This window comes from Austrofundulus limnaeus, unplaced genomic scaffold (assembly GCF_001266775.1).
Source record: "Austrofundulus limnaeus strain Quisiro unplaced genomic scaffold, Austrofundulus_limnaeus-1.0 Scaffold1074, whole genome shotgun sequence".
Lineage (NCBI taxonomy): Eukaryota > Metazoa > Chordata > Actinopteri > Cyprinodontiformes > Rivulidae > Austrofundulus > Austrofundulus limnaeus.
This window is the reverse complement of record NW_013953476.1, coordinates 24,520-52,441: the sequence shown is the minus strand read 5'-3', so window position 1 is coordinate 52,441 and position 27,922 is coordinate 24,520. Positions and strand designations below refer to the sequence as shown.

The following is a 27,922-nucleotide window of genomic DNA, read 5'->3' as shown; positions in this document are numbered from 1 at the left end:
GGCCCTGTGATGGACTTGCGACCTGTCCAGGGTGAACCCCGCCCCTCGCACTGTGACTGCTGGATATGGGCTCCAGTGACCCACACAACCCTGAAAGGAAGAAGCGTGTACAGAAAACGGATGGTTTCATCATTTTAACTTATTTGGAACCCCCTGCCCCAAGTTATTTGCAAAGAAAAGGTTTCAGCTGGTTAAACGGACAGATTGTCATAAAATTTCATTTTTTTTTTTCAATATAAAGCAATTGTATAAATGGTCAATAAACGAATGAGGCAATATAAAAATATTATTTATCCCTCATACCCTAAGATGAGTTTCATTTTCGTGGTAAATAAAAATTGATTTCATATATCCAAAAATATGACTGAACTCCTAGTGGTAGAGTCTTTTCCAGATTTTTATACCAACAGAAAGAAAAACAAGTCAGATTGCACTTTCAGTTTCTGACCAGCATTATTTCAGCAGAACGTTTGCTTCATTCAGTTAATGAAGCAGTCATTTGTTAAAAATAACTGTGCGATGTGAAGCCAGAGAAACGGTGAACACACCTCTTCCATTCTGCTTGTTTGTTGCATCTCACCTTGCTCACATGGAGATGAAGATTTGTGACAACTCATGCACTGAGAGTGTGTGATGTTGAAACACTGAAGCTATTTTAGAGATGTGAAAGCATAAACTGCTCTGATCACTGGTTGCTTTCTGTTTCTACAGGCAGCTATGCTCAGAAAACGTCAACATGCTCCATCCAAACACAGGTCTTTAAAGGAGACCAATTATGCATCCTAGAATTTTTATGGTACGTCTGTGGGCTATCCAGACCATGTTCATTCAATTTAAAGCACAAAATAATTCTCAGATAATAAAATTTCCCATTTTCTAGTTCTGCCTGCTCTGACTTCCGTTCAGAACGAGCTGTTACTGTTAATGAGCTCTGTTGGTAACGCCCTCCAAACTCCGTCCTCCAGAACCAGCGTTTACGTTAGCATGGCTAGAAATAGCAGAAGCTCCATTGCACAACCGTATATATGAGACCCTGAGTCAGACCCAGAGGCAGAGTCGGTCGCAGCTTCTTTTTTTTTCTCCCCCTCCTCCTGTCGGAGCTCTGCGCTCACTCTGCATGCTGTTACCAGGGCAGGTAATGGGAGCAGCAGCGGTCAAAATACCTCAGAAACTTGAACAATAGCGATACATGAGAAAATGTGTTCATAACGAACGAAAATAAATAGTGTTTGTGTCCATGTCGGTCTCTAACCCTGGTTTCCCGCTCTCTGGTCCGACAATCTACCCATTGCCCTATGGGAAGGCTTGTTGTGAATTGAGCTGCGCTTTACACAACAACAACCGTGACAGCTGTTTATACTGAGGAGGTGGAGCCTCACCAGGGGTTGTTAGGTGAGGGGCTGAACGCAGATTCCGGTGGGTTGTCGTATAGCTTGTGACATCACAAAATGTAGGAAGTATAAAACTTGTCATCAATATACATTAAAAATACATTTACTTACAGTAAATATGCCCCTGGGTGCATTTTTTTAGGTCTTAGGACTATTTAAGAAGTACATACCCAAAGTTGAGTAAAAAAAAGCTTTAAAAAGTGAATTKTGCATAATAGGTCCCCTTTAAATGGCAGAGGTTTACAGGCTCCGTAGGTAACTTCTGTCATGTTTGAATACATTCCAAGACACTTCAGTTTTGTGGACATAATCAAAAATGAGCAAGGGGTCTGTTTTTTGTTGTTTTTTTTTAAACAGACGAATGCTATAAACAGCAGATTGAGGGTCACGTTTCTCATAGGCAAGGGTAGGAAAGGTGCAAAGCTTTAAACATGTGGGTTTGTAAAAGGAAAGAAACACATGCAGACAGTCATACGAGCATATAGAGGGTCAAAGATGTCTCTCAGTATCAACTGATGGCATCGCTTTTGACCACATGGTAAAGATAGATTTGCTCAAACCCCAAAAAGCAACAGGACTGAAGAAGCCTGAGACTAGGGGGGAGGCACGACATCATAACCACATTCCCCTGAAGGTGACATGCAGCACACACCTTTGGCTTGGAAAAGTTTCACACAGAGTAAGAGTCACTGTACTCACTGGTTTCCCATTCCTGTGATGAGCAGCGGACAGGAGAAACACACACGTACACGTGACGACAATTAAACGTGACAAACTGACATCAAGTTACAAGTTTTAGTGTAAAGGTTAATGCAGACTTTTTTTAATAATCAGCAAGACTTTCATACGGATTAGCACACATGTACATACATTTACAAACAGACACATTAATGCAATTGAGAAAACAATGTCTAAATGTTTACTCGACTAAAGAGATTTTGTTTGAACAAATAAGGCAGCCTAAACACAAGAACTTATGATAACCTGAGTTTTGATAGTGGCCAAACTTCAGCGCCTTTAAATTATGTCTCAAAAGACAGGCCACTGCACGTCCCTGAGTTATGACCCAAACCTCGCATCAAAGAAACAAATCAGACTGAATTCCTGTGAAGACAGATCAACTTCAGTGGAAGTCACAAAGATACATCAATAATTTCATTAACGGTTTGGATTTTTGTCATGGCACCATCCCTAACATTTTAAAAGAATCTGGATTGAGTTCAATAACAGGCCTGTCACAATAACCAATTTTGCTGTATTCTCTCAGAAATTATTGCGATAAACGATATCATTTAGAGACAATTTTACACTAATATAATGAAGACACCCCCCCACACACTACCCACAACCCACTTACAAAGCTTACAGAAGTTTATGAAATTTATGCATGTAAAAACAAAAAAGTAACAGACCTGGACCAGAGATCAACAAAACACACAACACCTGATAAAGCTGTAAAACCTCTTCCCATCTCCTCTATCCAAGCCGGTGCAATTTATTCAGCATAGGTCTTCCTCTGGCTTCATAAAATAACCACTGTCACTCTCACGCCGCTTACGAAATTTATGGAAGTTTGCGAAATTTACGTAAAGTTACGAACGACGGAGAGCAGAGATTGTGCAATCAGTCTACTGAAGCTGTAACGCCACCCACCTCTATCCAAGCTGGCCCAATCCATTCTTTGTCTTCCTCTAGATTCATAAAATAATTAAGATCACCTGCTTACAAAGTGTACAAAATTTACATGATATAAAGAAAATGAATTAATTAATTAATTTAAAAAAACTCTGTTTCCTTGAGGGCGTCCTGAGGTGTTGCCAGCTGAAAGGCATTGGAAAACTAAAACTGCTCCTCGAGCTAAATGCCTGTTGACGGGGCTCTCATGCTACAGAGCAGGGGTGCCCAAACATTTTCCCTGAGAGGGCCAAAATTAAAATCAATCTGAGGGCCTGGGCCAAATGTAATAATATGAGAAATGCAAATACTTAAATAAAGTAGTTTTATTTTTTATGATTAAGTTAGCAGCCAGTGTAGTTGCCCACATTCTTTAGTTTTTTTTTCAGCCCATGGACATGGAGAAAATTCAATGTATGCTCAGGCAGCAAAGGCTCATGGGACTTTATCATTTAAAATCTGAGTATATGTGGTCTTATAAGGTGTGCAAATCTAGATATGAGCTTAAATCTCATCTAAATGTCTCTTGCAGTTACTTGTATTTTATATTAAATCTTATAATTACAATCTAGTAACTGTTGGTGGGCCAAATCAAATGGCTCGGGGGGCCGATTTTGGCCCACAGGCCCCACTTTGGGCACCTCTGCTACAGAGGTTACGAGAACACGCACTGGCAAATACCTGAAGCCCGAATTCGCTCCCCTCTACAAAAGGGAGACATGAAGAAAACACACAAGCAAGCAAATGAAAATATCAACCTCATTTTATATTTATCAGGGAAGTAATTGATTTATTGCTTATCGCGACAGGCCTATTCAAGAAGTTGATCGTCATCATTATTGGGGGGGGTTACTAGAAAAGTTTTATAAATGTTCATTGCTGGATCACCTGTAAGTCAGAGTCACTCCAACCTTAGCKCCAGTCTTCAAATGGATCTTAATGGTCAGAATCAAACTATTTCTCCAAATTGAGGCCGTTCMAAGCACCATCTATGACAGGTAAGATATTAAATGTTTCCATAGAACCTCACTTCAATAAGATCCATGACTGTTTCAGTCATTGGTCCTCTAATTTACACAAGTTTATCACAACATAACAAACTAAAGGACATGGTTTAATGGCCAGGATCTGGATGGACCTGGGTAATCAGTTTTAGAGCCGGTCTTCCAAAGAGTATCCGGGTTTGTCTCCTGCACAGCCTGCTTTCTGTTTTTGGAATCATATTTCAGACATCATCACAGAGGTAATCTTGTGTTCCTCAGAAATCTCAAGACAGATGGAAGAAGGGGTAGAAGACACACGAAAAAAACAACTCGATGAAGTCGAAGCTGACAAGACAGAACTCCATTCACATTTTTCATACACCAACAATAAGAATGATTCATTAGGTCAAAACAGCTGAGCTCAAAAAAAATCGTCAAGGCCTGCGCAGTAGTGGGCGAGCGCATTCCCTGGTGTGCCAAGTGCACAAACACAAAATGAAAAAGAAAGAAAAACACAGTTTGTGATTCATCATTCATTTACTCCAATCACTTTTCATTTGATTCAGAAACAAAGACTTTAAGGGCTTGGCGTGGTGCCTCACCAGAACTGTAAATCAATTAACCTTTTGTCTGCACAGTCACAAAGATTAGTCTTCTTGTSTTATTGATGCACAACGAATCTGCACTTACTAACTGATCAATAAGCCTCCAATAATCAATAGAGGGTGAGAGAAACTTGAAAGTGAATTAAAAGAGACAAACTGAATGTGCTTGAAACACCAGAKAAAAGCACATTAATGCAAGGTTGATGTCAGTTGTTTTTAAAGATTAATAATAACACCTGCAGGGCTCTTTAAAAGCTTATGTTATTTATAGATAGTTGGCTGAACTCTAAGCCACATCACAGCCCTCTTGTGGCTTCAGTGGAAGGAGAACAGACAAGCCATCACCTCACTGTGGAGCATTTCCCATGGACTCGAAAGTACAGAGGTCCGTTCTGGACCACAACCCCTGGAACGTGTAACCTTTAAACTCACCAGTTCTCCCACCACTGCTACAAAACACGCTCCTCCTAAACGAAAAGTCCAAACAGACGTAGCTAGTTCATGAACATTACTGATAAATGTCGCGTGGTGGGAGGAAGAAAGCTGTTAAAATCCCGGGCAACAAGCCACGCCCTCTGGCCTTTTTTAATGGAGGAGTCAGAGTTAAAGTTGTTGAGATGACAGGACAGAACAGCAGCGGTCCTCCTTACCTAAAAATGTTCGGTGCGTTGAGGTTCGGCKTCCGTCCGTCAGTCCCCTTCGCTCCGAGCGCTCCCACTGCAGCCAGCACCAGCAGCCGATCCTCCTGACGTCACCTCAGGGCACAGCGCCAAGCGGACCAATCAGCGTCGGAGCTGAAGCGACCAGGTAAAAAAATAAAAAAAAATAAAAAAAAAAAGCACACAATAGTTTGTTAAGGCAGGCCGTTGTGACATGTAATCAACCCAAACTCATCTACAGCTACAGAAGTAAATGCTTAGTGCTGAACTTTTCTGAAGAAGTCAAAACTGCGTTTTGTCAAAGCTGAAAACAAAGCAGGACACTAGCTCAAAAAAAAAAAAGAAAAACACAAAAGTTAAAATAAAAAAAACTAGGTAAAAGCAGCAAAAATACTAGCTAAAAGTTAAAACAAGATAAATGCTAGAAAGCAATTTAGCTGGGTGGGTTGCAACTCAGGAAGCAGGACTCGGGTGTCACAAAAGACACAAAGTTTATTAACACAAGAAAATMTTTAGGTCTCAAATGGAACACAGGAGGACTGAGGACAAAACTGAAGAGCCAGGATGGGCACCAACCCACATGCACAACATCAAACAATGAACCAATACCAGGAGCAGATCCAGTACTTAATCAGGGAACCAGGAACACCTGGGGAGAGGGAAACGAGGCACAGGTGGAACAGATGGGTTAACGAGGACGCAGGCTGGGGAGAAACACACGTAAAAACCACCTGCAGACAAAAAGACACTGTGACTCACGAGGCTAGTKAAATGAAGCAAAAAGCTAATTAAAAATAGCAAAAAAGGATTACTAAGTTTTTCTTTTCAGACATTTTATTGTATATTGACGCAGTATGGATTGTTGTCTTGTAGCATCAACTTTACAGTTTAGTTTAGTGGCTGTCAGATAGACTCATATTTAAATGTTTTTTGTTTTTTTTTTTGGTATACAGAAAAAGATATGATTAATTCAATACCTAATTAAGCCTAACTCATTCAGTTTTTTTTTTTCTGATTTTACTTTCATGACCTTTAAGCCTGCTAAGGTAGGCCTGTAGACGGTTTCAAACGGTTTCCTCTTGGAAATAATATTTCTTTTTGTTAAATGATGGAATCCAAATTGCTTCTCTGAGACCATTGCTGATGTSTTCACTCCTTGACATTGTGTTAACACATAACTGAATGTTGGACAGAAAACTTCTCACAGTAAACCTGTTCTTACAGAGGTGATCACACTGATTTTCAGTTTTTTTTTTCAGTGCAGTTGACCAGCAACATGGCTGCTGCTCTCCTTCTATGTCCTATTTTTTCCATGTTGCTCCTTCAGTGAGTTCCATTATACTTTTTTGACAGAATTTCTGACTTCGAGTCAGGAAAAAGCAGCTGAAATGGCTCCCAAAATAGGAATTCAAACTCAAAATGTGAGTTTCTTACACCATCAACCTTAGGCACATATTTTACATTTCACTTCTGTCTGTTTCTGTTTCATTAAATCAGTCAGTCTCTATTAATAAATAAGTTACTAAAGTGTTTTAAAWGCAGACGAATACAGTTAGTCTGGTTACCATCAAGTACTTAAAACACAAAGTTAAAATATATTTTTAAATATTCCTAATCAAGGTTTTAATCATATTTCCGACGACCGATTTCTGAAATGAAARCATAACATTTTTTATATTTTACAAATTGTAGTTAGTATAAGTAGAAATATTATATATATTATTGTTTATTTTTTATTTTGCATATCTAAAATGAAACAGAAAATACTGTAGAAATCTGAAACGGGAGCTTCTTTTTATAAGATTTTTGTTTCAGACAGCCAAAACGTTTAAGGATAATTTTGTGTTAATCTGAAGACAAAAGCCCAAAGCACAATGACATCATTAGTTAAATAAAGAATGATGTTTGAGAAAGTTTTATTATGATTACCATATATTCTTTGAAGAACCTGTCCAACTGTTATATAACAAATCAGCTTGCCGTACAGACATCAGCCTCCTCCACCTGTGGTGTACCTCCACTCACAGGGCTTGGAGATGAGCTGCTGCCTTGACAGTATTTTTGACAAATGACCATTAAAGAGTCCTTATAGACCAGGCTGACAGCAACTCTGCTGCTGGCARAAATTAGTCCTGGCTGCATGTGCACATTTTGAAATAATTGGTCCCCAGGCATATAGACTTTTTTAAATATGCTAAATTGCWSTTGCACAAATTTTTTTGCTATTGTTTTTGCACTGTATGCTGCACAGTTAGTCACAATCACTTGTTGCCTCTTTGAGGGTTTTGTGTCTCTTCTTAGATGCTTTGCATCTCTTTGTAGTTATCATGCGTCTCTTTGTGGCTGTTTAGCATGTCTTTGTTGTTGCCAGCATTCATTTGTCGTGATTTTGCATCTATTTTTGATTGTTTTGCCTCTGTCTGTGGCCTTTATCTGCTAAAACATAAGTGTCAAACATGCAGCAGGCCAGTGCAGGAAAAAAAAGCTATTTATGCACGAGTGTGATACGTTAAAAACAGTTGGTTATCAGCCTGATGTTAAAGATAAACCTTATAGAACTAAACCATGTCATCTTTGATGATTTGAGAGAAAAGTTTGGTTTGAACTAACAGCAAGAGAAGCTTGTTGAGCAGGTTGTCATTCATGTGAGACTGCATGCTGTTTAGAAGAGTTAAGCAATCTCAAAATGTGACCCCGTATGCCCTGTTTCAGTTTGATCAGTGACAAATAGGTTTAATATAAAAGCTAAATGATCCCTGCTCCACTGCCTTGCTTCTATCATATGTTTAAAAAAAGATAATGGTGAACCTGTAAATGTAAAAACTCTTAAAACAACAGAAACTATCAGTTTGTATATACATCTGCACAACTTCCTTTTTCATAACCAAAAAATATAATTAGACACGTGATGACTCAAAAGCTGTTTATGAACAGGTGTTTTAGTCCTGCTTTATTTTCTGATACTGGAACAGGTGAAAGGTGAAAACGTGATTTCAAGTGCATTTGCATTTCAAAGCTGCTTACAAAGAAACTACTTATAGGCAATATACTGCAAAAACAAACAGGTCCATCAAACGGRTTGGGAAACATTTAAAAGAAAATGATCAGGCATCTGTCTGGAAAGAAAGAATAGACTTGTGAGATAGGAAACATTAAAAAATTGAGCATTCATTTAGCAGTAGTGGATGAAAACAGGGTCTTTTGGGAGGAAAAATACATTTAGACATTGCCCTGAGACCCCAGTGCCTGGTCACATTTACTGATCACCATTAATGAGATCAAATAAAAATAGGTGTTTGGTGCTCTGAAGCATCCAGGTGTGTTACAATGTCATGGTGGAAAGATGAGTAATGATCTTACAGAAGCAACTGTTGCTGCTCGTCAAGGGAAGGGTACTGTAATTTTCAGACAAGTTGGAGTTCAAAAAGATTTTTCACTGGTTGAAAAAAATAAACATATTTGCAATCTTCCCAAGTATGGACATTCCAGAAAACTCACCCCAGGCCAGACTGTTACAAAGGTAAAACTAAAGCAATTGGCATTGCAGGTTGAGTGTTTATGGATAAAAGAGTTTCTGTCAAAAATAAAAAGTACAGGAGAGATTAACTTCCATCCATCCATTATTCTTTACCTGCTTCTTCCTTTTGGGGTGACAGGGGGTCGCATCATTGAAAATGCAACTCCACAAAGTAGTTTATTTCCACAAGTAGAAAGATTACTAAATATAGTAAACTTTAACACTATAAAGTTTAAAAACACAACAATTGGACTTTAATTCTGTAGCTGAACTACAGAATAGTTCACTCTAGTTGAACACTTTATTTACCAGCTTCTTGTCCATACAATTCAACTTTATAGTCAAGAACTTGAATGAATATTGTTATATTGGTTGATGAAAGAATACAATGCAGTACAACATGCGGTGCATGTTCAAAAAGTTATGAAATAAGAGAAATGACTGCGGAGCAGACAGGAGTTGACATACTTAATGCCAATAGGTGGCGATAATGTGCAAAACAGCTATTTGCAAATCGCCCCAAACAAAAAATTATACAAGAAGAAGAAAGAAGACTCAACGTTGCCAGATAGTGTCGTATTTACACGATAGTTTTAAAGTTTATGTGGATTGGTGAAGGCTTTTGAAAAATTCCAAAGATATACAATAGTTTATAAATTCATATATCTTTTTATTGACTGACAAAACGCATCCTCATTCGATAGTTTGAGTCAAACTGCGTTCATTTTAAAGCGACAGTACGATATTTCGTAATCTTTTATTTGGCACCTGGCACTCTTCCCTTCCAGAGCGGAAACTTGTTCAATCATCCACGTGCGCCGTGCGGTAGCATTTCAGTCACGTTGCTGTATTCACCGCTGCACGATGAAACGACCAAGTAAGTAATTTATGAATATATGATTGTTTTTAAATAATGATTTTATAATAATTTATTGGTATAATCTTCCATTTTGCCAACGGGTTAGCGAGCAGGGTTCTGCTAATGTTTGCCACGAGCTTCCCACTGGCTAAGCTAATTGAATGAATGTTTTCTTCGTGTCATCTTTAGAGTTAAAGAAAGCTAGTAAGCGGATGTCCTGTTCCAAACGTTACAAAATACAGAAAAAGGTAAGTACCATTTACTTGTTTTACATTTTCCTGATGTCGTGGCTCAACTTGTCTTGTCTCACACAAGACAAGAGTTGTTATTTATTGGCTCATATTTCGTTGATGTAGGTCCGGGAGCATAACAGGAAGGTAAGAAAAGAAGCAAAGAAGAAAGGAGTTCAGAAACGAGTGAAGAAGGATCCCGGAGTGCCCAACAGTGCTCCTTTCAAGGAGGAGGTCCTCAGAGAGGCCGAGCAAAGGAGGCTGAAGGTGGGCTTCATTCACTCTAACATCATCACCTTTAATAATCTGGCTGGACCCTGGTTTACTTACTCAGGAAGCTACAGCCACAATAATCTTTGCACTTAATATAAATGCTCGAGTTTTTATTTTTAGATAACTGTCTGGACTGTGGTGCCAATTTCTCATACTGGGTTTGTTTTTGCACTTCTTAGATTGAAGAAGAAAAAGAAAAACAGCGACAAGCCAAGAAGGAAGAACGAGCTCTGAAAAGGAAAAAAGAGAAGGAGGCCGCAGCTAAAGAAACAGAACCCAAAGCCAAGAAGGCTCGAACGGTAAAACATCAAGTCATCAATCGTTTTTGTCTTATTCTTGTTTGAAGATAAATTAGCTTGTAGTTTATTTTTTGACAGGAAATGCATAAAGCCGTTAATCCTAGAATTTAACTTAAAGGAAATACAGAACCTTCATTAATTGTTCTCTTCCAGCATGAAGTCAGTCTTTAAACCTCAAAGCTGGATTTGTAAAATAAATCACAACAAATTTCAGTTTGGTTGTTGCAGCTTGCATCTGGATGGCTTTTTTATTTCTACTTACGTTTTAGTAGCATTGTTGTTGACCTGCTTTTGTGTTTTTTTTTTCTCCTTAGGATAAAACCAGAGAGAAACAAACAACCTCAAACAAAAACTCAAAACAGTTCGTTTGTGCAGAGCTAAACAAGGTAAGAAATCATACAAGTCAGCAGGTTATATGAAATAACTAAAGGGTTAATTCGTATAGTTTTAATCTCTTGTAGGTTATTGATGCATCCGATGTTGTGATAGAAGTCCTCGATGCTCGAGATCCGCTGGGAAGCAGGTGTCCACAGGTGGAGGAGGCTGTGCTGCACGGGGGAGGCAACAAGAAATTACTTCTTGTATTAAACAAAATTGGTAAAATGGACAAGAAAATGCTGCAAGGTTTTTGGTTTAAGGTTATTTTAATGAATATAATTGGATTTTCTGCACTTCCTGTGCTGCAGATCTGGTGCCCAAAGAGATTGTGGAGAGTTGGATCAAGTTTTTACAAAAGGAACTTCCAGTTCTGGCATTCAAAGCGTCAGCGCGGCTCAGAGAAAAAAATGGGGTATGAGATGCTTTTTTTTCTGCATCGTTGTCATGATGTGGAGGACTGAGAAGGTTGAACAGCTTCTGCCATGTTGTTCTAACAGGTTAAACCTCCAAGAGTAATTAACAAGCCACACAGTTGTCACTCTGATGGGAGCAGAGCTGACGTGTGTGTTTGTGGGTCATTAAAAACTAGATTTTCAATAACTAATAAATATGGCATCACTTTATTTTGTAAAATGCATTTTAAAAACAGTTTTATTGATATTTTACATTAAATCTTGTGCTGTTCTGTGGTCATCAGCCAGCCAAAAAGAGCAGAGTGGTTCCTTCGAATGAAGTCCTGGACAAATCCAGAGGAGCTGCCTGCTTGGGAAACGATTGTCTCACAAACTTCCTGACAAGTTATGCTGCAAAGACACAAAATGAAGCTGCACTCAAAGTTGGCGTTGTTGGTAAGCTTCAATCTCGTTTTCTTGAAATCATGTTTAGAAGTGGCTGTAGTTTTCCAAACTTGTTGTTTTGGAGAACTTAATGGTTTTTCATCCACAGGTTTTCCTAACGTAGGGAAGAGCAGCCTCATTAACAGCTTGAAAGGATTACTGGTATGTCATGTTGGTGCTGACAGAGGCACCACAAAGTAAGTAAAAACTTATGTCATTAGTTTCTAAACTGGATTCTGCTCCTTTTTTATGTAGAAAATAAATTTTGATCTTTTCGTCACATCAGAACTATGCAGATGGTGCACATCTCCAAAAACATTAAGATGATGGACAGCCCAGGAATTGTGGCATCTCCATCCAACGCCCCCATCTCCCTGGCTCTGTGGAGCCTGCAGGTGGAAGAGGGTGATCTGAGCGTACTGGATGCTGTCGGGACTCTTATGAATCAGTGTGATAAGAACCAGGTAGGAGCAGCTGCCACTGCAGAAGAGAAAGGAGCTGATAGGTGGGATGAGTTCCAGATGTCACATTGTTTCTCGTTCCAGGTCATGCTTCACTATAATGTCCCAAACTTCAAAAACCCCCTGGAGTTTCTCACCGTGTTTGCCAAGAAGCGTGGGTACCTGCAGAAGGGCGGCGTTCCTAACACGGAGCAGGCAGCAGTTACGTTTCTGTCCGATTGGACGGGGTGAGTGGAAAAAAACAGTCAGGAACAGGATGTTGGCGAGGAAATGAAGACAAAGTGGAAATCTAGATTTGATTCTGAAGACTTGTAATCCAACTCTGATCCAGCTACAGCGATGTTGTGATGGTCTTCATTTTGTTTTTGTCACATAAAATGTATCTGTTTTGGGGTCCCCACAGATCCAAAGTAAGCTTCCACAGTCGAGTGCCAACCAACTACAGCCCCCCTACCTACATGTCTGATGTCGTGGTCACTGAGATGTTTAACGGCTGGGATATAAACAAGCTCAAAAATGAGGAAACGCTTAAAGGTAGTGATGGAATTTGACCTTTTGTAGAGATTTTTCTTTAATCAAAGTTTTTTTTGTTTGTTTTTTTGCCACAATCCCTGCACACATCATAGGAAAAGTTAAATGGCTTCCTGATCTTTTCCATGTTTTAATATATATGCTTTGTTATGGTTTCCTTCGTAGGTTTTAAATTTGTAAACCAGGCCAGCAGCATAAGCTTCACTTCTAAAGGCCTGACTTCAGGTCTGCTGAGTGTGTCTGAAGAAAAACCTGGTGCTGCAGAGGAAAAGGTGGAGCAGAACGAGAACAATGAGGTAACTCCAGATGGAGAAGTATTTAACATTGAAGCAGCTTAAAATAAAAAGTTCTTCTGGAAATGAGGACAAAATGCAAGTCTTGATTTATCTGTGAAGACTTCTAATCCAACTCTGATCCTGCTGACTTTATTTACTCTGTAACTTGAAAAAAGCTGGAATTTAAATAACTGACATCCCTGTTCTTCTCACAGCCTGAACAAACTGTGGACCCGTGTGAGGAGGTAGAAGATCTTAAGAAACCCCAGAAAACATCACTCAGAGGTATTTTTTAGTGTTAAAAAATTACTTAAATATACATTTGTCAGAAAGGTTTTAATTTTGTTCTTTTTTTGCAGAAAAAACCAGCAAGGTGAAATTTCAGTCTGACCCCATCGACATCAGCTTCTCTACAGTCAACACAGATGATGCTTATGACTTCAACACAGATTTTATATGAGCTCTTCTCAACATCATTATATATTTTTGCACCTGTTTTTGTGTTACATGGACTGATAAGTGCTCAGTACTTTTCCTGTTTTAATTGCATATAGTACTACATAAGTGATACTGGTACTTGCTGCTATTTTACTCAGTGGAGGGCCTAAACGAGACAAACTCATCATTTGACACAAACACAGCAGACTGCTGATTGGTCAGATTACTTGTTTTGTAAAACATGAAGGTCTGGTGTTAATTTTTTTTTTAATAGTAATCTGAAAACATTTGTCCTTCCTACTGTGGTACTGTCCTATGTAATAAAAAAAAAACTACCATGAGATGTAAATGCTGACACAAACAGTATAAACATGTTTGCTTTTCCTGTTCTTTGATGTCAGACTACAAATTAACCAGGTGTTGACAGGCCCTGCCACTCTAAACCCAAAAAATATTGGGACAAAACACCTTGTAATGAATCAGATGTTCTGGGATAGTTGGTTGACAGTGTGTATATATCCAATAATTTTTAAAGAGATTGGTTAGGAAGTGCTGAATACTGTATATAAATAATGACCTGTACATGAAGTAAAACTGAAAACAAGCTGCTTGTTGCCTTTTTTCCCCACCTTGTCTGAATCATGTTGCAAGAAAGTTTGTTTTTACAGCCAAATTTCAAAAATAAGATATAAGAAATACTTTACAACAGCAAAGTAACAGCTTTGTAACTTGTATAAAATCTCTTAAAGACATCTGTGCAATTTCTGAAGAGGTAAAATTTGGTTAGAAGCATGCTATAAAATCCACAGTTCAACAGAAGAGGCTTAGTGATCATTTACAACAAATGAAAATTAGGGTAGGTCAACTTAAAGGAACAAAGATTTGTGTAACAAACATTTGACCAAGCAAAGAACAAGAACGGGTATAAATGGGCAGCATTAACAGAAATCCAACAGGACACTATTAGTTGAACTAAAGACAATTTAACATTGAAACTACAGAGTTCATGACACATTAATACAGATTATGATCAAAGATCATTTTTCTCTTCTAAAATATAAAAATACCTCCATGAGGACACTTCCTGGTTCACCCTGAAGCAGAGGTTTGTTTATATGTCACTGCCTTCTTGAGACCTTGTTTTGAGGCACAGAGAAAATAATAAAATGTAGTGTACTCGTTAGGAAATGGCTGACCTGTTGGAGCTACAGGGAATGATGATGTAACAATTAGTGGGCGGCATAAAAAAGTAAGATACCTAATGCACAACTTTCCATGAACATATAAAAAACTCCATTCAGTGGTTTATCAAAAAAAAAATTAAGAAATGTAAGTCACATAAAACAAATGACTAAAAATGCTTGGAAACAAACCATCCAGAGGATAAAAACCAGATTATTAGCAAAAAAAAAAAAAGGCTATAGTTCCTGAGACTGAGCTGGTTCAAAGGTTCCTGAAACCCATTATTTAATCTGAGTGTCGTCGCACTGGATGAAACTTTCCTGTCGGGTCAGGAATGAACCACTTGTCCCATACATCAGAAAAAGAGGACGCTCTCCCCCAGGGCTTATAATGTCCGTTCCAATGCAGGAGTTTGGCAGCTTTCACAAACTGGGGGGAATAGCGATTTCCAGCTCCAGTGGTGCCTGAAAAGGGGTCATTTTTTTTATTATTCTTATATATATTGTCTATCCCTTTCATAAGGATCTGATAACATACACAGTGGAGTGATTTAAGATCGTGGCTCTTCTGTGTCATCCATTAAAAATTACCATAACCAAAACTTACCGAGGTGTCTCACGTGCCACAGTGGGTCAATGGAGGAGTGACGTTTGTAGAAGACAATAAGAAGCGGAGGAGTGGTGACGCTCTCTGCAAGAGTTTTACTGTACAGATCTTCTCTGGGAGGAAAACAAAAACAAGTCGAACAATTACTACTTTTTTTTTAACGACAGAATGATGCAACACGTCCCTGTTTCTCCCTCAGTGGTTACTTACTGGGTGTTGCGCTCCATCCAGTGCTCCAGCTGTTGGGTGATGTTTTGGTTCCTCCACTCCGTCAGGTTTGCAATAATGACTCCTGGGTTGAAGGAACACGTATTGGCCCTCATCCCAAGCTTCTTAATCGATTCCTTCTTAAAGTCCAGGAAACCTATATAGTTGTTCTAATACAAGAAAAGTAAGTTATTAGACACTAATAAATATGATTTGCTTATTTACTTTTAAATGATTTTAAACAGTTAGCTTTAGTAAGATGTAACCACCTGGTTTCCAGCTCCTCGAACTATACCCTTAGAAGATGCCGAGTCACAGTCTTCAGAGAAGGCAGCAGCATGTCCAGGTTTGAGGTTAGCTTCAAAAAGTTCTTGAATGTCTCCTGAGATCCAAAAAACAAACAAAGAAATTATTAAATATTTTAGCTTTACGACAGCTCAATGCAAAACAGATTTAATTGGATTTATTATCAATGGTAGTTCTCTTCTTTACCTTGCACAATGATGTCATCATCCAGGTAGATCGCTTTCTCTGCCTCAGGTATAAATAAAGGCAAATAAAACCTGGCAAACGCCAACTAAAAAATAAAAATAAAAAACATTAAAGTCAAACATAAAAGTTAAATAAACAGCAGTATAATGAGTTAGTTTTCATACGGTTTGTTTCTCTTGTCTTACTGGTTTTGAAGTCTCTGTTGTCTTAAGATCTTTTGGAATCTTCCCACTGAGAAGCTCTTGGTTAAAAATAATGACTTTATGTTTGACATTTTTCAACTTTGTCTGGCTCAGCCACATCCTGTTGGTAAAATATAGAAATAGTTATGTCAGATTACTTGAATAATTAGAAATTTGGGAACAAGTGAATAGTTAACACAGAGGACTTGCCTTAGATGATCCGTGGTGTCGTTCATGGTCACAATAGTGAAAACCACGTTGGCTTTACTGTTCTGGTACACGCTGTTCATGGCAGCAATCACTGCTCCAAGTCTGTCCTCTGTAGCGGTGATGAGAACAGGGATCTCCTCTCCTTTCCTCTCCATGTCTTGGACTTGATCTAGAGACAGCTCAGCCTCAAAGGGAAGGACCATCCCAGCATCTGGGTGGAGACACATTCATAATGATTTATGTTTTAATTAGCCTAGTTTGTCTGATGAGACATGCACACAAACCACATGATGTGAGGAGATTTAGCTGTGTGGCACACAAACAAACCTGGGCTTTCTTTGTGTAAGAAGTCACTGAGGTTGAGGAGGTTTCGCTGAACTATAATTAGGAAGGCCACAGCCAGCAGTATAAGGATAACCACGTTCACTGTGGGTCATAATAAATGTAGAGCTGTGGTTAATAAGGGCAGAAATGTGACAGCGGCACCCATAAATTTTATTGAGTTCACTGTATTAGTCTATTTTTTTCCCAGTGTGTAAAAACAGTTAATGTTGTAATACTGCGAATTAAATCTGACTCACCTCTTCTCAGTGTCATGACATCTATTTTGCAGCACTCATAAAACCTTACAAAAAAAAAAGGTTAAAAAAAAAAACACCGACGCTGAGTGATGCCTGATCAGACCTCCCCCTGTCTTTGTATCGTTGCTTCACTGCTTCGTGGCGACCGTAAACCCTAAATAATGTTATTAAATAGGTTTTAGTAAGGTTAAATTTAGGAATACTTGCTAGTGTCCCACAGTTTGTAAAAGGAAGCCGTGTACAAGACAAACTCACGTTGAAGCCAAAATGCCAACTCAACATCAACAAGTTTACTATAACACAGCTGCACGCAGCTCTGGATGTTTAAAAAGTGCCTGATTAAAATTAATCACTTGTATTTTTCAGCAACCGCGAAATCATTATTTTTTATTAATTACTGTAAAGCAAAATAGTATTCAATAACATTAACATGCAATTAAAATTTTTACTTGCGTCTTAATAAGAGCTATAAAATAAAAACTACTTATTCAAGCAAGGCACTATTGTGGACAGTCTAAGTCCTTAAACAATTTAAAACCAAATTTACTCGTAACTCAAGGCGCTTTGCCTGATCTAAATGATATATAAATCTGTGAAACTTCATGGTTTCTGCCAGGTGAGGGCACTGATGAGTAAACAGATGGTTCTTTAGTTCGACGTAGCGTTTTTAGAAACCGGAAGTCAAACAGCTTTGCTAACTAGAACCAAAAATATTTCTGCTAGTAGTTTATTTCAACTGGAAACATGTTGTCGATATTCAAATCCATTCCCACACACATGGTAAGAAATAATCGCCTCAGTAATTTAACAGAGAGTTGCATAAAAAGTACGCACTGGTTTCGTTAATGCGGACTTAGCCATCATAGCTTCTCAAAAAAAGTAACAGCTGCTAACGCGTTTTTTCTTTACTAAACTCATTCAGCTTTCCGGTTAGTAGACATTTACTAGGTTCTCCGGACGGAGCAGAGGTTTAAAATAACCCTAAAGTGTGATCAAATGTAGTCATTTGTGTTCAAAGTTGACTTTAAGCTCAGAAGGAAAGCTGTTTTATAGGTCCTGGAATAGATTTGTGTTTCAAGATGTTTCCGGTTTTGTTTTGTTTTTAAGATCATTGTGTAAAAGATGGACGTGGCCAACATTTATTTCATTATGTTGCAGGATTATAAGGGCCAGAAACTGGCTGAGCAGATTTTCCAAGGAATTATACTCATCTCTGCGGTAAACAATAACACCTGCATAAAAGCAAAACGTCCTGCTAAGACATGCTTTTGCCTTTAGTCTGGTTTACTAATGGTATTTCTTCACAGGTGATAGGATTCATCTACGGTCTGATCATTCAGCAGTTTGGGTGGACGGTGTACATAGTATTGGCTGGTTTTGCTGTGTCCTGTGTGGTAGGTTTTTAAGCATCATTGTTTGATGGTCCACTGTGCTGAAACTTAAATTTTATTTAAATTACAATTTTTAGAAAATAACACCAGGTTGTGTTTCTGTCCTCTGCTCCAGTTGACCCTGCCTCCGTGGCCCATGTACAGGAAGAATCCTCTGCAGTGGCAGCCTGTTATACCAGAGAGCAGCGGGGAATCTCCCCAAAAGCCTCAAGAAGCCAGCAAAAGGAAGAAGCACAAATAGGTCAATAACCATCCCTTACCTGGATTTGAAGGGGTTTTTTTTATACAAAGAACCATCTTGATGTTTGTCCCAACAGTTCACATTAAAAACATCCACAAAGTAAATGTGTTGTCAGTATGAAAAGATGATTTACGTAAATATTTGATCATGTCTGTTTAATAAATAGGGTTTTTTGAAAGATATTGAGAATGTGACTTTTTTTTTCTATAATAAAATTAGCTGTGAGATTTTTTTTTTTTAAATTTTATTAGAAATAGTTCAACTGTTAATATCTACAATACATCTATTTTACATTATTTAATAAAAAAAAGTAGAAATACGGCAGCAAATGTTAAATCAAAGAAATGAAAACTTACATAAGTGATATGGCCGTAGAAGTTTTGGCTTACATCAAGTACATTTCAACTCTACTACAGGATATAAAAAGACAAATAAGAGCTTTAAAATAAAAACATTTTGCATAGGTATTTTACACTTTTGTTGGATTGTTTTCACATTATGCATTTGTACTGAAAAATGTACGCATTTATTTACAATTTATGTTGGGTTTCAATTTCACAGCAAACTCTTCCAGTAATAAGAACTTGCACACTAGCAGAAGTGGTCATTTGGCAGAAAACATTGAACCTCAGAATGGTTTAAATTTCTCATTGAAAACAGTCATTTTAACAAAGACCACAATCTGTTGGTGTTGAAGAAACATGACAAGATATGAAGCAAGGTTGTTTGTTTTTGTTTTGTTTTTTTTTAACCAAAAAGATCTCGGATGAGTTTGCCTGTGTGTGTTTGCATCTTTAAACCCTCAAGGCCACGTCCTCGAAAAACTTGAGCTGTCTCACCATGACAGCGTAAGCTTGATATTTCTCATCACCCATCTCMTCACGAAGGCACAGCTGGAAAATAATGAAGCAAATTAGCATCAGATTGAAAATAAACAGATTTGCATGCAAACTTTAATCTGTCCCATAAAACAATCACTTGTAGCATTTTATTTGACAAAATGAACTGGTGTTTATTTAAAGAGTAAAAGTATTTTGTGTGAACAAGTTTATCTGCAGTGTCCATTCATTTAATAGTAATTAACATATGTTTGATTTGGTTTTTAAAATGTTCTTTCAAGCAGTCAAGGAAAACATTTTTATATTTTTGCAGCCTTACATTAAAACCTTTTCATTGATTATGTTGATGTATGAAATAATCTGCTTACTTCTTTTTTGACCTCGTCCTCCTCTTCCATGATTTCAAGCACTTTATCCAAAAGCTTGACACCCAGACCTTTCACCACATCTGTTCTCAGGTGCTCTATCGCTCTCCTTATCTTRGCCGGACCGGACGAGGAGCCTTCTGAAGAGGCAGAGTTGTTAAACACAATGAAAAGCCCATGACTGTCTCCCTGCAGACCACTAAGCTTGATGTCAAAAGTACCAAACCTATTGGTATTTCGCAGAGCGACAAGTTCTCTGGTTCTCCACGATTTCTCCCATGAAGCACCAGGGTGTCCCTGTACCTCCTGTTCAGTCTGAACTCTGGCAGTGTGGWGGAGTCAGGTCGGCTCTTGTCCGCCTCCTGTCCTCCATCTACGTCCATTCTCAAAGTCTGAGTCATCATGTCAACTAAATCGTGCATGTCGCTGGATTCGGTCTTTCTGCAGATAACCCAGAAAATGTGAGAAGGTGGATGCRTTGCAGATCACAAGACTAACAGTAAAATGCTGATAATGTCTATATGCTATATGCTGTCACCTTTCCCTGCAGTCTCCCTCTGAACGCTCCGTGGAACTTGCAGATGAGCCGAACTCGTCTTCATCAGACTTGTGTTCCATCAGCTTATCCTGTAGTGATGAAATAAACCAGTTATGTGACAGATGATCTGATATTTTAAAGGGATCCACGATTAGTTGTAACATTAGACTTTATTTGATAAACATTTATTTTAACTGTAAAATAAAGACTGTAAAAATACTGTAGGCTGTTTAGTTTTGTAAATTTTTTTAAAAATATTACATGGACGAAGCCATTTTATTTACACACAAAGCATTCTGGGTAAACAATAGGTCCTCGGTGTGAGCGAGCTATATCCACCCTGAAGGTTAATCTTGGACAATATCTGATGATCGACTCTTTTAAATGAAACCAGAGAGCGTTGACAGAGAGGAGAAGGTAGAAATGACTCAGCCTGTAACTGAAAATATGGATGGAGGACAACAGAGCTGCTTCATGGAAGAAGAACCTCAGCTTAGCCTGTTAGCTTTAGCACCAACGCTATACAGCCTTATATGTATTAGCTCGGTGCTAGCACGACAAACAAGCTAAACTGAGATCCTCCATCCATATTTTCAGTTACAGGCTGAGTCTTTTCTACCTTCTCACGCTCTCTGGTTTCATTTAAAAGAGTCGATCATCAGATATTGTCCAAGATTAACCTTCAGGGTGGATATAGCGCGCTCACACTGAGGACCTATCCACGTTATCATTTACTAAGAATGCTTTGTTTGTAAATAAAAAGGCCCCGTCCGTGTTAAAATATATTTTAAACTTTTAGTTAAAAAATTAAAAAAACTAAACAGCCTACAGTATTTTTACAGTCTTTATTTTACAGCTAAAATATATGTTTATTAAATAAAATCTAATGTTACAACTAATCATGGATTTGCACTTAACAGTTCCAGATTAGACTTCCAGACTGAGTCCTTTATTATTCTTCTACAATTTAAGAGCCGAGTTTCTGTACCTTACTGCTGGACTCTGTCACAGAATAAGAAGCGGATCGTGTAACTGGGACACTGTGGTACTCTGCTTTGGTGGAGGCAGTATCATAGGATGCTCTTCGTGCAGCACCTAAACCTGAGCAAATCAGATAACTAATATTAAAAAATACTCCACCTAATAACTTTAGAGCATTGCAGGAACAAAACTTAAAACGTGAAAGTAATTAACCTGTGTGGTTCAGAGCTAAACTTTCTGCATGGAGAAGTTTTTTTTATTCTATTGTGTATTTGTTTTTATTATCTTACAACTGTTTGAGATCTTCTCTCAGTTTGGAGTGATTACCTGCTTGGCAGCTGCTCTCCTGGGACTGCCTCAGTCGTCTTCTCTCTCTAGCAGTCAGAGGACGGTCCTGCAAACAAAACTGAATCATGTTGTTTTGTCACAGAAGAACAGGAYTTTGCTTTAGTCAGGGTGAAATATATCACGATCCATGGTCAGAAACAGAACACCAACACAGAAATGGTTTACTGCCAGGGAGTCCTTTTCTATTCAACATTAAAGACTACAAAAACTGGGAAAATAAATCATAATTTCACAAGTTTTACTTTTAGTGGGGTTTTTTTTATCATGAAAACCTAAAAACACATCAATAAAACACTAGAAAAAATAAAACTAAATAGGATTGTTGCTAAAAAAAACTGTAATAGCACAAGGGACCTCAGTTCTTCTGTTTCAGTTGTAGAATTAAAATGAAAACTTAAACATATAAAGTGACTGATCAATGGATCACATGTAGCAGTAACAAAATCAGCAGATACTGATTTCAAGCTCACAGTAAAAATGAAAATGTAAAAAAATGTCAGAATTAGATAAGAGKTAAGTTTTCAGATTTAGTGGTAGCAGTTTTTCTATTTTCACGTCAGAAAGTTTAAAGTTTTTGCTGCAATCACATTTTAATAACAAAATTAAAAACGCAGTACAGATAAAAGCTCACTGCCGACCCCTAACGATGATCTAATCCTGTTTTTTTAACCAAACAATTCATGAGAGACATTACTACATCTTTTTTTTCTAGGACTCAATAAAATCTGTTTGGGCATTTTATGTTTATTTAATTTCAACAAGTCTGTGCATCATTCTCACCTGGGGGACTGGAAGGAATCCATCCTGAGAGGAACTGACTGATGCTGAAGTCACTGCAGCCTTTTTGTTTCCAGACGTCCTCTTACTCCTYTTCTTCACTTCCACAGACTCAGCAGGAGGTTGAGGTAAAGGTCTTGGAGCTGCCACCTTGAGATTGTAACAAGAACAATTCACACAACTCACTGCTACATTTCTGTTGCCTCTATTTCTATTTTGAAAACAGGAAATGAACAGTAGAAGAAAACAAAAACTCCAAGCTATATAATGTTACAGAACACTGTGGAGTTGTAACTTCAGCTCTTTTATCCTTGTTTACCTGTTTCTGATCTCTTTTCGTCTGCCTCGTGTGCATGTCTTTGTGCTGCTGTGATACTGAAGGTTCTGACAAATACCATGGACTTTGGCAGGGAGAAGCTGGCTCTTGTTCAGTGGCTACAGGAGAAGATTCCTCTGGAACAGAYTCCTGAAGACAAACAAACTTTTCCAGCTGGGAAACAATCACGCTGTTTACAAKTTTTCTACACGGAGCAGTGGGTGTGTTTAATCGAATATTTCTGGATATTTTGTAAGAGTGTGAGTATTTTAACACTTTACCTGTGCTACTGGCTCTAACAGACTCTCAGTAGCTTCCAGGAAGTCCTTCAAAAACAGGAATAAACTCAATAAAAAAGTGACAATTAACAAATATAGTGTGTTTTTGGCTTATTTGGACACTTACTTGGACATCCGAAGTGTGTGGAAGCGATGGAGCTTGCTTGATAAGAGCCAGGGTGTTATTCTGATGGTCTGTATTCCCGTCCAGAACTCCTCCAGTGTTTTTTAGATTTGGGTTCTGTACATCAGCCTCTCTAAGTAACTCTACGGTATCATCTTTACAACCCACAGCTGATATCTGTTTCCCCACAATGATGGAGAATGTTTCCCTCGGGTTGGGTGTGGCCTGTGGCTGAATGTCTAAACATCCATTGGCTGCAGGCCTCTTGTCTCCGCCCCGGCCACCAACACCTGATCCGGCCTTCAGAGGGGGCTCCACAGGAGAGGGAGGAGGGGAAAGAGCAGGTTTCCCTCTCACCTTGCTCTTTTTGCTCACACTGCGAGTCGCAGGAGGTTCCAAAKGTGGCGTTTGACCTGGTCTCCTCATCACATCTTCATCCTGCTGCAGTGGGAGGTCGATATTAACATTGCTGACGGTGGCCATGGATGCAATACTGGTTTGAAACACATCAGATGATGGAGATTTCTGTGGTTGGGAGGTTGGGACAGGAGGGAGGTCTGATTTATCTGCTTTCTAAGAAAGAACAGATGAAAAACATAATAATTAGTCTCCTGTAATAAAGACTTTATTGTAAACAGCTTCATCAGTAAAATAATCAAAACAAACCACTTGACTGTTTAATACACATACACATCAACTGAGGCAAGCTAAGGTTTGTGCTTTCTATAATCTATTTATTTATTTTCTAATAACAGATATTTCAAGTTTTTGAATTAAATTAAAATCAAAAGAACAACATACAAATTAGTCAACATCCTATTTGTTTTAATGTTTTTTTTCTCCAAGTGTGTCTAGGACACAATAGTAACATGGAAATATATGTATGTATTTTTTTAAGAAAAAAAGAAAAAAGACATTTTCAAAACCTCTGTATTCATCACCAGCTCACCTTCTTTATGCGGACAGGATGTTCAGGCTGCTGAGGTTTCAGTTGAGTCGATGCTTCAGATGAACTGATGGACACAGGGTCTCTTCTCACAGCTTTTTTTCTTGATTTGGCTGTTTTTCTAGAAAAGTGAGAAACAAATAAAGTTTTATAAAAAATAATACTCCATTCTACTATAAGAGCAGAATCAAGGGTTAACAAAAATGACCTTTGTATGAACTGATTCAAGTTGAAATAAAGAGAGTTTTTTTATACATTTTTCATAAAACAAGAAATCAAACTAACAAAAGATCTTAAGAAGTCTGTGGCAATAAGACGTACTCTTTGGTGGCCTCGAGGAACATGGCAATTTGTCGTTTTATGTACGGCTGCCGGAGAATGAGTTTCACCTCAGGCCTGTCTTCAGGTCTCTTACACAACATGTTCTTGATCAAAGCTCCAAGCTGGGGATCATATTGACTTGGCATCGTTGGCAACTAATGACAAAAACAACCTTTAGGTAATAAGTTTACAAAATAGAAAAACATCAAATCTGAAGAAAAGGTAAAAATAGCTAAAATACAGATGTTCACACACAGAAAATTCTAAAYACTTCTTTCACAAACAAATCTTCACTTTATAAAGTTGGTTACACTGTCATAAGCTAGCCAAAAACTTTAGCTTTGGTAGCTTTATTCATTATTTACTGTGAATAAAAAACAGAAAACATTACTATAACTCAAATCTTTCTGAAACTTATGATAATCTTTGACTTGACTGAGACAAAATTTTRAAGAAAAATGTCAATCTGAAACCAACCTTTCCCTCAACGATGCGATACACCAGTGAGTTCATGTCCTTGGCATTGAAGGCGTGTTTCAGAGTGGACATTTCGTACACACAGCAGCCCAGGGCCCAAACATCTGACTAGAGACAGAACACATTCAGTTACACAACTGACACAAGTTAGCATCTACACAACTGTTAGGACTGAAAATACATCCAGGCCTGAAACGTTAAGCTATCAACAGCATCTACGCTGTGAAAYCTGAGTATAATGAACCCATCAGTACACACAATTTATAAAAACAACCATTSTTTACAACAAATATAAACAAGGAATTAATTCTATCAAATCAGAAACATATATAAACTCGTCCGTGTGGCTGCTGCAAAGGTTTTAAAGTTCCAAAAATGTTTTTACGTCRGAACAGTTTTCTTCTTTTTATTTTAGTTTTGTGGTCTACCATGCAAACAAGGAGACAAATAACACTGCTAAATTTAAATATTTCATGATTTCTAACATTGTATCTCAATTAATATACCCTTAAAAGTTTTTTCAATCTATCTATAACTGGAAACGGTTTAATTTTAAATAATAACCACTAATTAGTTTTGGCCGATTTATCAAAACTAATGTTGAAAAACAGAGCAAACATYTAGATTTAATCCAGAAACAAACATGAGAAAATGTGACTTATAAAGTAGGTTTTGTATACTTTTATATGATATATTGAGTTGTAAGGATTGCTTTAATTTGTATTATTCGTTAATAGGTAAGAAATCAGATAAAACTATTGAACTGCTTATGGGAAGGAAGATCTAAACCAAACCATCGAACTCAAACTGATATACCAGACTAAATTTCTATTTGAAGATTACCATTKTATTTATTTTTCATTCTTAAAAAAAATCCAAAACAATTCATCTGTATTGTTTCTAGGCCCACAAAATGACTGAAAGCAGAGATTAATGCTACCTTGTGGTTGTAGGGTTTATTGGAGAACAGCTCAGGACTCATGTAGTATGGGGTCCCGATCAAAGTGCTGGCCATATCATTCTGGTTCTCCAAAACCCGTGCAATACCAAGGTCCCCAACTTTGATGATGTTGGTTTTAGTCAGGAAGATGTTCTGTGTTTTCAGGTCCCGGTGAAGAATATTTCTCTCATGCAGGTACTGAAAATCAAGAATCACATTACTGACTGTATCCTGCTCAGACATATAATATATTTATATGTATCCTAATTTAAGTATTGGTATACTGTACCTGGAGTGCCATGGCTATCTGGACAAACCACTCCACAACCTGCCTCTCTGGCAGTAGCTCCCCTTTTTGTTGTTTGAGCCTGTGATAGAGGTCACCCCCTTCGCAGAAACCCATCACAATATACAGCTGACGGTCATTTCCTTCCCAAGACTCCCTGTAGGTCACAATGTTAGGGTGTCTCAGCCGGGACAGAAGCTGTGCCTCCTGCTCCGCTGCAYGCCGCTCACGCTTGGAAGAGGTGGTCAAATTCAGCTTCTTTATTACGTACTAAGGAAAACCAGACACAGACTCAGCATTAAAGCAKYATTTATATTCATCTAATGTGAATTCAGAGCTAACACAAAAGCAAGACAGATATAATCGTGTACAATTGCGAGCAAGAGGCTATTCCAGTCAGATWGAAGGAGATTGGACTACTTCAATCTATTTTTTCATTTAAGTTTTAGAGAAGATGAACGTGTTAGAGCCGTGGTTCTCAACTGATCTGGCTTCAGGAACAACTATCATGCCTTGCCCCAAATACATTCATAGCTGCTTGTTTTTTTTTTTATTACATTTTAAATGTAAAAGTATTAATTGGTATTTGATGTTGTGATAGCAATGTATGTATGCTAGGTGTCAGAATGATTGCTGAGCAAAAAGGCCAAAGCTTTCCATTTATTGGCCTATCTATGTTCCAACCCTCACCTATGGTCAYGTGGTGTGGAGCATGCCTGAATGAGATCCTGGACCTGAACACAAGCTGAAAACGAGCTTCTTTAATAGTGTGGCCAAGCTCGGCCTCGGAGAAAGAGTGAGGAGCTCCATCATCCAGAGGGAGCTGAGAGTAAAGCAGCTGCTTCTCCTCATTGAAAGAAGCCAGTTGAGGTGGTTCAGGAGTCYGATCAGGAGGCCTCTCCTCTCTCTGGAGATTTTCTGGCATGTCCCATTGGGAAGAGACCCCAGCACCAAACMTGCCAATTATATATCCTCTGTCCTAGAAATACATTGGGATCACACAGGATGAACTGGAGAGGGATGTCTGAGTTTCTCTCCTGGAAATGTTACTTCACTGACCGAAACCATTAATGAGCAAGGGAAGGTAAGATTTTTTTCATCATTATTTTAAATCAAGTCTCATTGTCTTTTAAAATGCGGTTTGATCTCTATGTTGTCTGGATAACTACAGCAAACATAAACCTGATGTTATCCTCGGGTTACAYACCTGAATCTTAATAATTTAGTTTGCTGGAAAAAATCTCAACATGAAGGCATCGAATCACTGACTTTGACTAACTTCAGTCATACTTACACAGGATTTCTACAAATCCAAAATCTTTTAAAAGTTTATTATGTTTAATCTTGATTTGGAATCCTCACTCTTGTTTCTTACCTGTTTTCGGTCTGTTGTGTGTTTCACCAAGTTCACCTCCCCATAGCTGCCTTTCCCGACGACCCTGAGGAAAACATAATTATCCATCTTTGTTCGCAGCTCAGCATCACACGACGCTTACGGCAGAAACGAACGTGTTACTTCGTGTCATAGTCCAGGATAAATGACAAAATAAACACGTAAAATCTGTTTGGAAAACTTCACGTTAGCTTAGTGCCACCGCTAAGGTTTTGAAAAGGCAGGAAACAAGCAGAAGTCTTTAGTTTGTCATCACTAGGCAACGGCAGCGCGTGAACCAAAGACAATAAGTTTATTCCACAGCGCCACCTGCAGGCTGGGGTGCGACACAGCAGCAGACACATAATCAGAAAGTTAATCAGAGGGAGTTTCATTAATGATCTGCAAATAAAAAAAAAAATCTTTATCACTTTTCAGATGAAATGCAAACAAATTAATTCAGCGTATCTGTTCTTCTTTATCAAAAAGAAAAAAATGTATAGGTCTTCTGGA

At 38.2% G+C, this 27,922-nt stretch overlaps 5 protein-coding genes across 9 annotated transcripts in view; 2 read left to right on the top strand and 3 right to left on the bottom strand.

Moving 5' to 3' along the window:
- camk1b (calcium/calmodulin-dependent protein kinase Ib) overlaps positions 1 to 5,899 on the bottom strand; it is a gene marked incomplete at its 3' end in the record, with an annotated part of 40,651 nt that extends 34,752 nt beyond the window's left edge. Inside the window, 3 exon segments of one of the 4 annotated variants that reach the window (XM_014030521.1) lie at positions 2,091 to 2,103; positions 5,304 to 5,447; positions 5,582 to 5,899. In XM_014030521.1, the coding sequence (XP_013885975.1) occupies positions 2,091 to 2,101 (11 nt within the window). In that variant the 5' untranslated portion in view covers positions 2,102 to 2,103; positions 5,304 to 5,447; positions 5,582 to 5,899. 4 annotated transcript variants of the gene reach the window in all.
- Positions 5,900 to 9,617: 3,718 nt separating this feature from the next.
- On the top strand, positions 9,618 to 14,013 carry gnl3 (G protein nucleolar 3). Its single transcript, XM_014030519.1, has 15 exons — positions 9,618 to 9,706; positions 9,878 to 9,936; positions 10,045 to 10,185; positions 10,371 to 10,490; positions 10,805 to 10,876; positions 10,952 to 11,087; positions 11,177 to 11,280; positions 11,566 to 11,716; positions 11,814 to 11,901; positions 11,991 to 12,168; positions 12,250 to 12,392; positions 12,569 to 12,699; positions 12,862 to 12,992; positions 13,187 to 13,256; positions 13,331 to 14,013. Exons 1-15 carry the CDS (start codon positions 9,694 to 9,696, stop codon positions 13,429 to 13,431), a joined length of 1,638 nt encoding a protein of 545 aa, XP_013885973.1. The 5' UTR covers positions 9,618 to 9,693; the 3' UTR covers positions 13,432 to 14,013.
- Positions 14,014 to 14,138: 125 nt separating this feature from the next.
- Positions 14,139 to 17,174, bottom strand: glt8d1 (glycosyltransferase 8 domain containing 1). The gene is made up of 9 exons (XM_014030524.1): positions 16,870 to 17,174; positions 16,616 to 16,714; positions 16,289 to 16,499; positions 16,082 to 16,199; positions 15,897 to 15,981; positions 15,674 to 15,786; positions 15,408 to 15,574; positions 15,198 to 15,310; positions 14,139 to 15,055 (listed from the first exon to the last, which is right to left on the bottom strand). The coding sequence occupies exons 1-9, from the start codon at positions 16,883 to 16,885 to the stop codon at positions 14,877 to 14,879; spliced, it is 1,101 nt and encodes a 366-aa protein (XP_013885978.1). The 5' UTR covers positions 16,886 to 17,174; the 3' UTR covers positions 14,139 to 14,876.
- A 342-nt stretch (positions 17,175 to 17,516) lies between these two features.
- spcs1 (signal peptidase complex subunit 1) lies at positions 17,517 to 18,679 on the top strand. The gene is made up of 4 exons (XM_014030518.1): positions 17,517 to 17,649; positions 18,028 to 18,087; positions 18,177 to 18,263; positions 18,376 to 18,679. Exons 1-4 carry the CDS (start codon positions 17,614 to 17,616, stop codon positions 18,499 to 18,501), a joined length of 309 nt encoding a protein of 102 aa, XP_013885972.1. The 5' UTR covers positions 17,517 to 17,613; the 3' UTR covers positions 18,502 to 18,679.
- Positions 18,680 to 18,728: 49 nt separating this feature from the next.
- Positions 18,729 to 27,652, bottom strand: nek4 (NIMA-related kinase 4). Of its 2 annotated transcripts, none has more exons than XM_014030515.1 (16): positions 27,413 to 27,652; positions 26,041 to 26,307; positions 25,752 to 25,949; positions 24,812 to 24,919; positions 24,335 to 24,489; positions 24,017 to 24,134; positions 23,071 to 23,640; positions 22,947 to 22,991; positions 22,669 to 22,815; positions 22,353 to 22,499; positions 21,552 to 21,618; positions 21,232 to 21,344; positions 20,244 to 20,332; positions 19,932 to 20,146; positions 19,709 to 19,845; positions 18,729 to 19,394 (listed from the first exon to the last, which is right to left on the bottom strand). In XM_014030515.1, exons 1-16 carry the CDS (start codon positions 27,497 to 27,499, stop codon positions 19,296 to 19,298), a joined length of 2,562 nt encoding a protein of 853 aa, XP_013885969.1. In that variant the 5' UTR covers positions 27,500 to 27,652; the 3' UTR covers positions 18,729 to 19,295. The 2 variants fall into 2 exon arrangements, with proteins under 2 accessions (XP_013885969.1, XP_013885971.1); XM_014030517.1 differs by having other exon boundaries at positions 19,709 to 19,842.
- Positions 27,653 to 27,922: the final 270 nt, after the last annotated feature.

What these genes read in the sequence shown, in the direction of transcription:
- gnl3 (XM_014030519.1), top strand. An exon ending in AGCAGAACGAGAACAATGAG is followed by an intron (nt 12,993 to 13,186) that starts GTAACTCCAGAT and finishes TTCTTCTCACAG; the next exon opens with CCTGAACAAACTGTGGACCC. An exon ending in CCAGAAAACATCACTCAGAG is followed by an intron (nt 13,257 to 13,330) that starts GTATTTTTTAGT and finishes CTTTTTTTGCAG; the next exon opens with AAAAAACCAGCAAGGTGAAA.
- glt8d1 (XM_014030524.1), bottom strand. An exon ending in TGGATGGAGCGCAACACCCA is followed by an intron (nt 15,311 to 15,407) that starts GTAAGTAACCAC and finishes TTTTCCTCCCAG; the next exon opens with AGAAGATCTGTACAGTAAAA. An exon ending in GTGGCACGTGAGACACCTCG is followed by an intron (nt 15,056 to 15,197) that starts GTAAGTTTTGGT and finishes ACCCCTTTTCAG; the next exon opens with GCACCACTGGAGCTGGAAAT.
- spcs1 (XM_014030518.1), top strand. Translation starts at nt 17,614, where the DNA reads ATGTTGTCGATATTCAAATCCATTCCCACACACATG. An exon ending in AATCCATTCCCACACACATG is followed by an intron (nt 17,650 to 18,027) that starts GTAAGAAATAAT and finishes ATTATGTTGCAG; the next exon opens with GATTATAAGGGCCAGAAACT. An exon ending in GAATTATACTCATCTCTGCG is followed by an intron (nt 18,088 to 18,176) that starts GTAAACAATAAC and finishes ATTTCTTCACAG; the next exon opens with GTGATAGGATTCATCTACGG.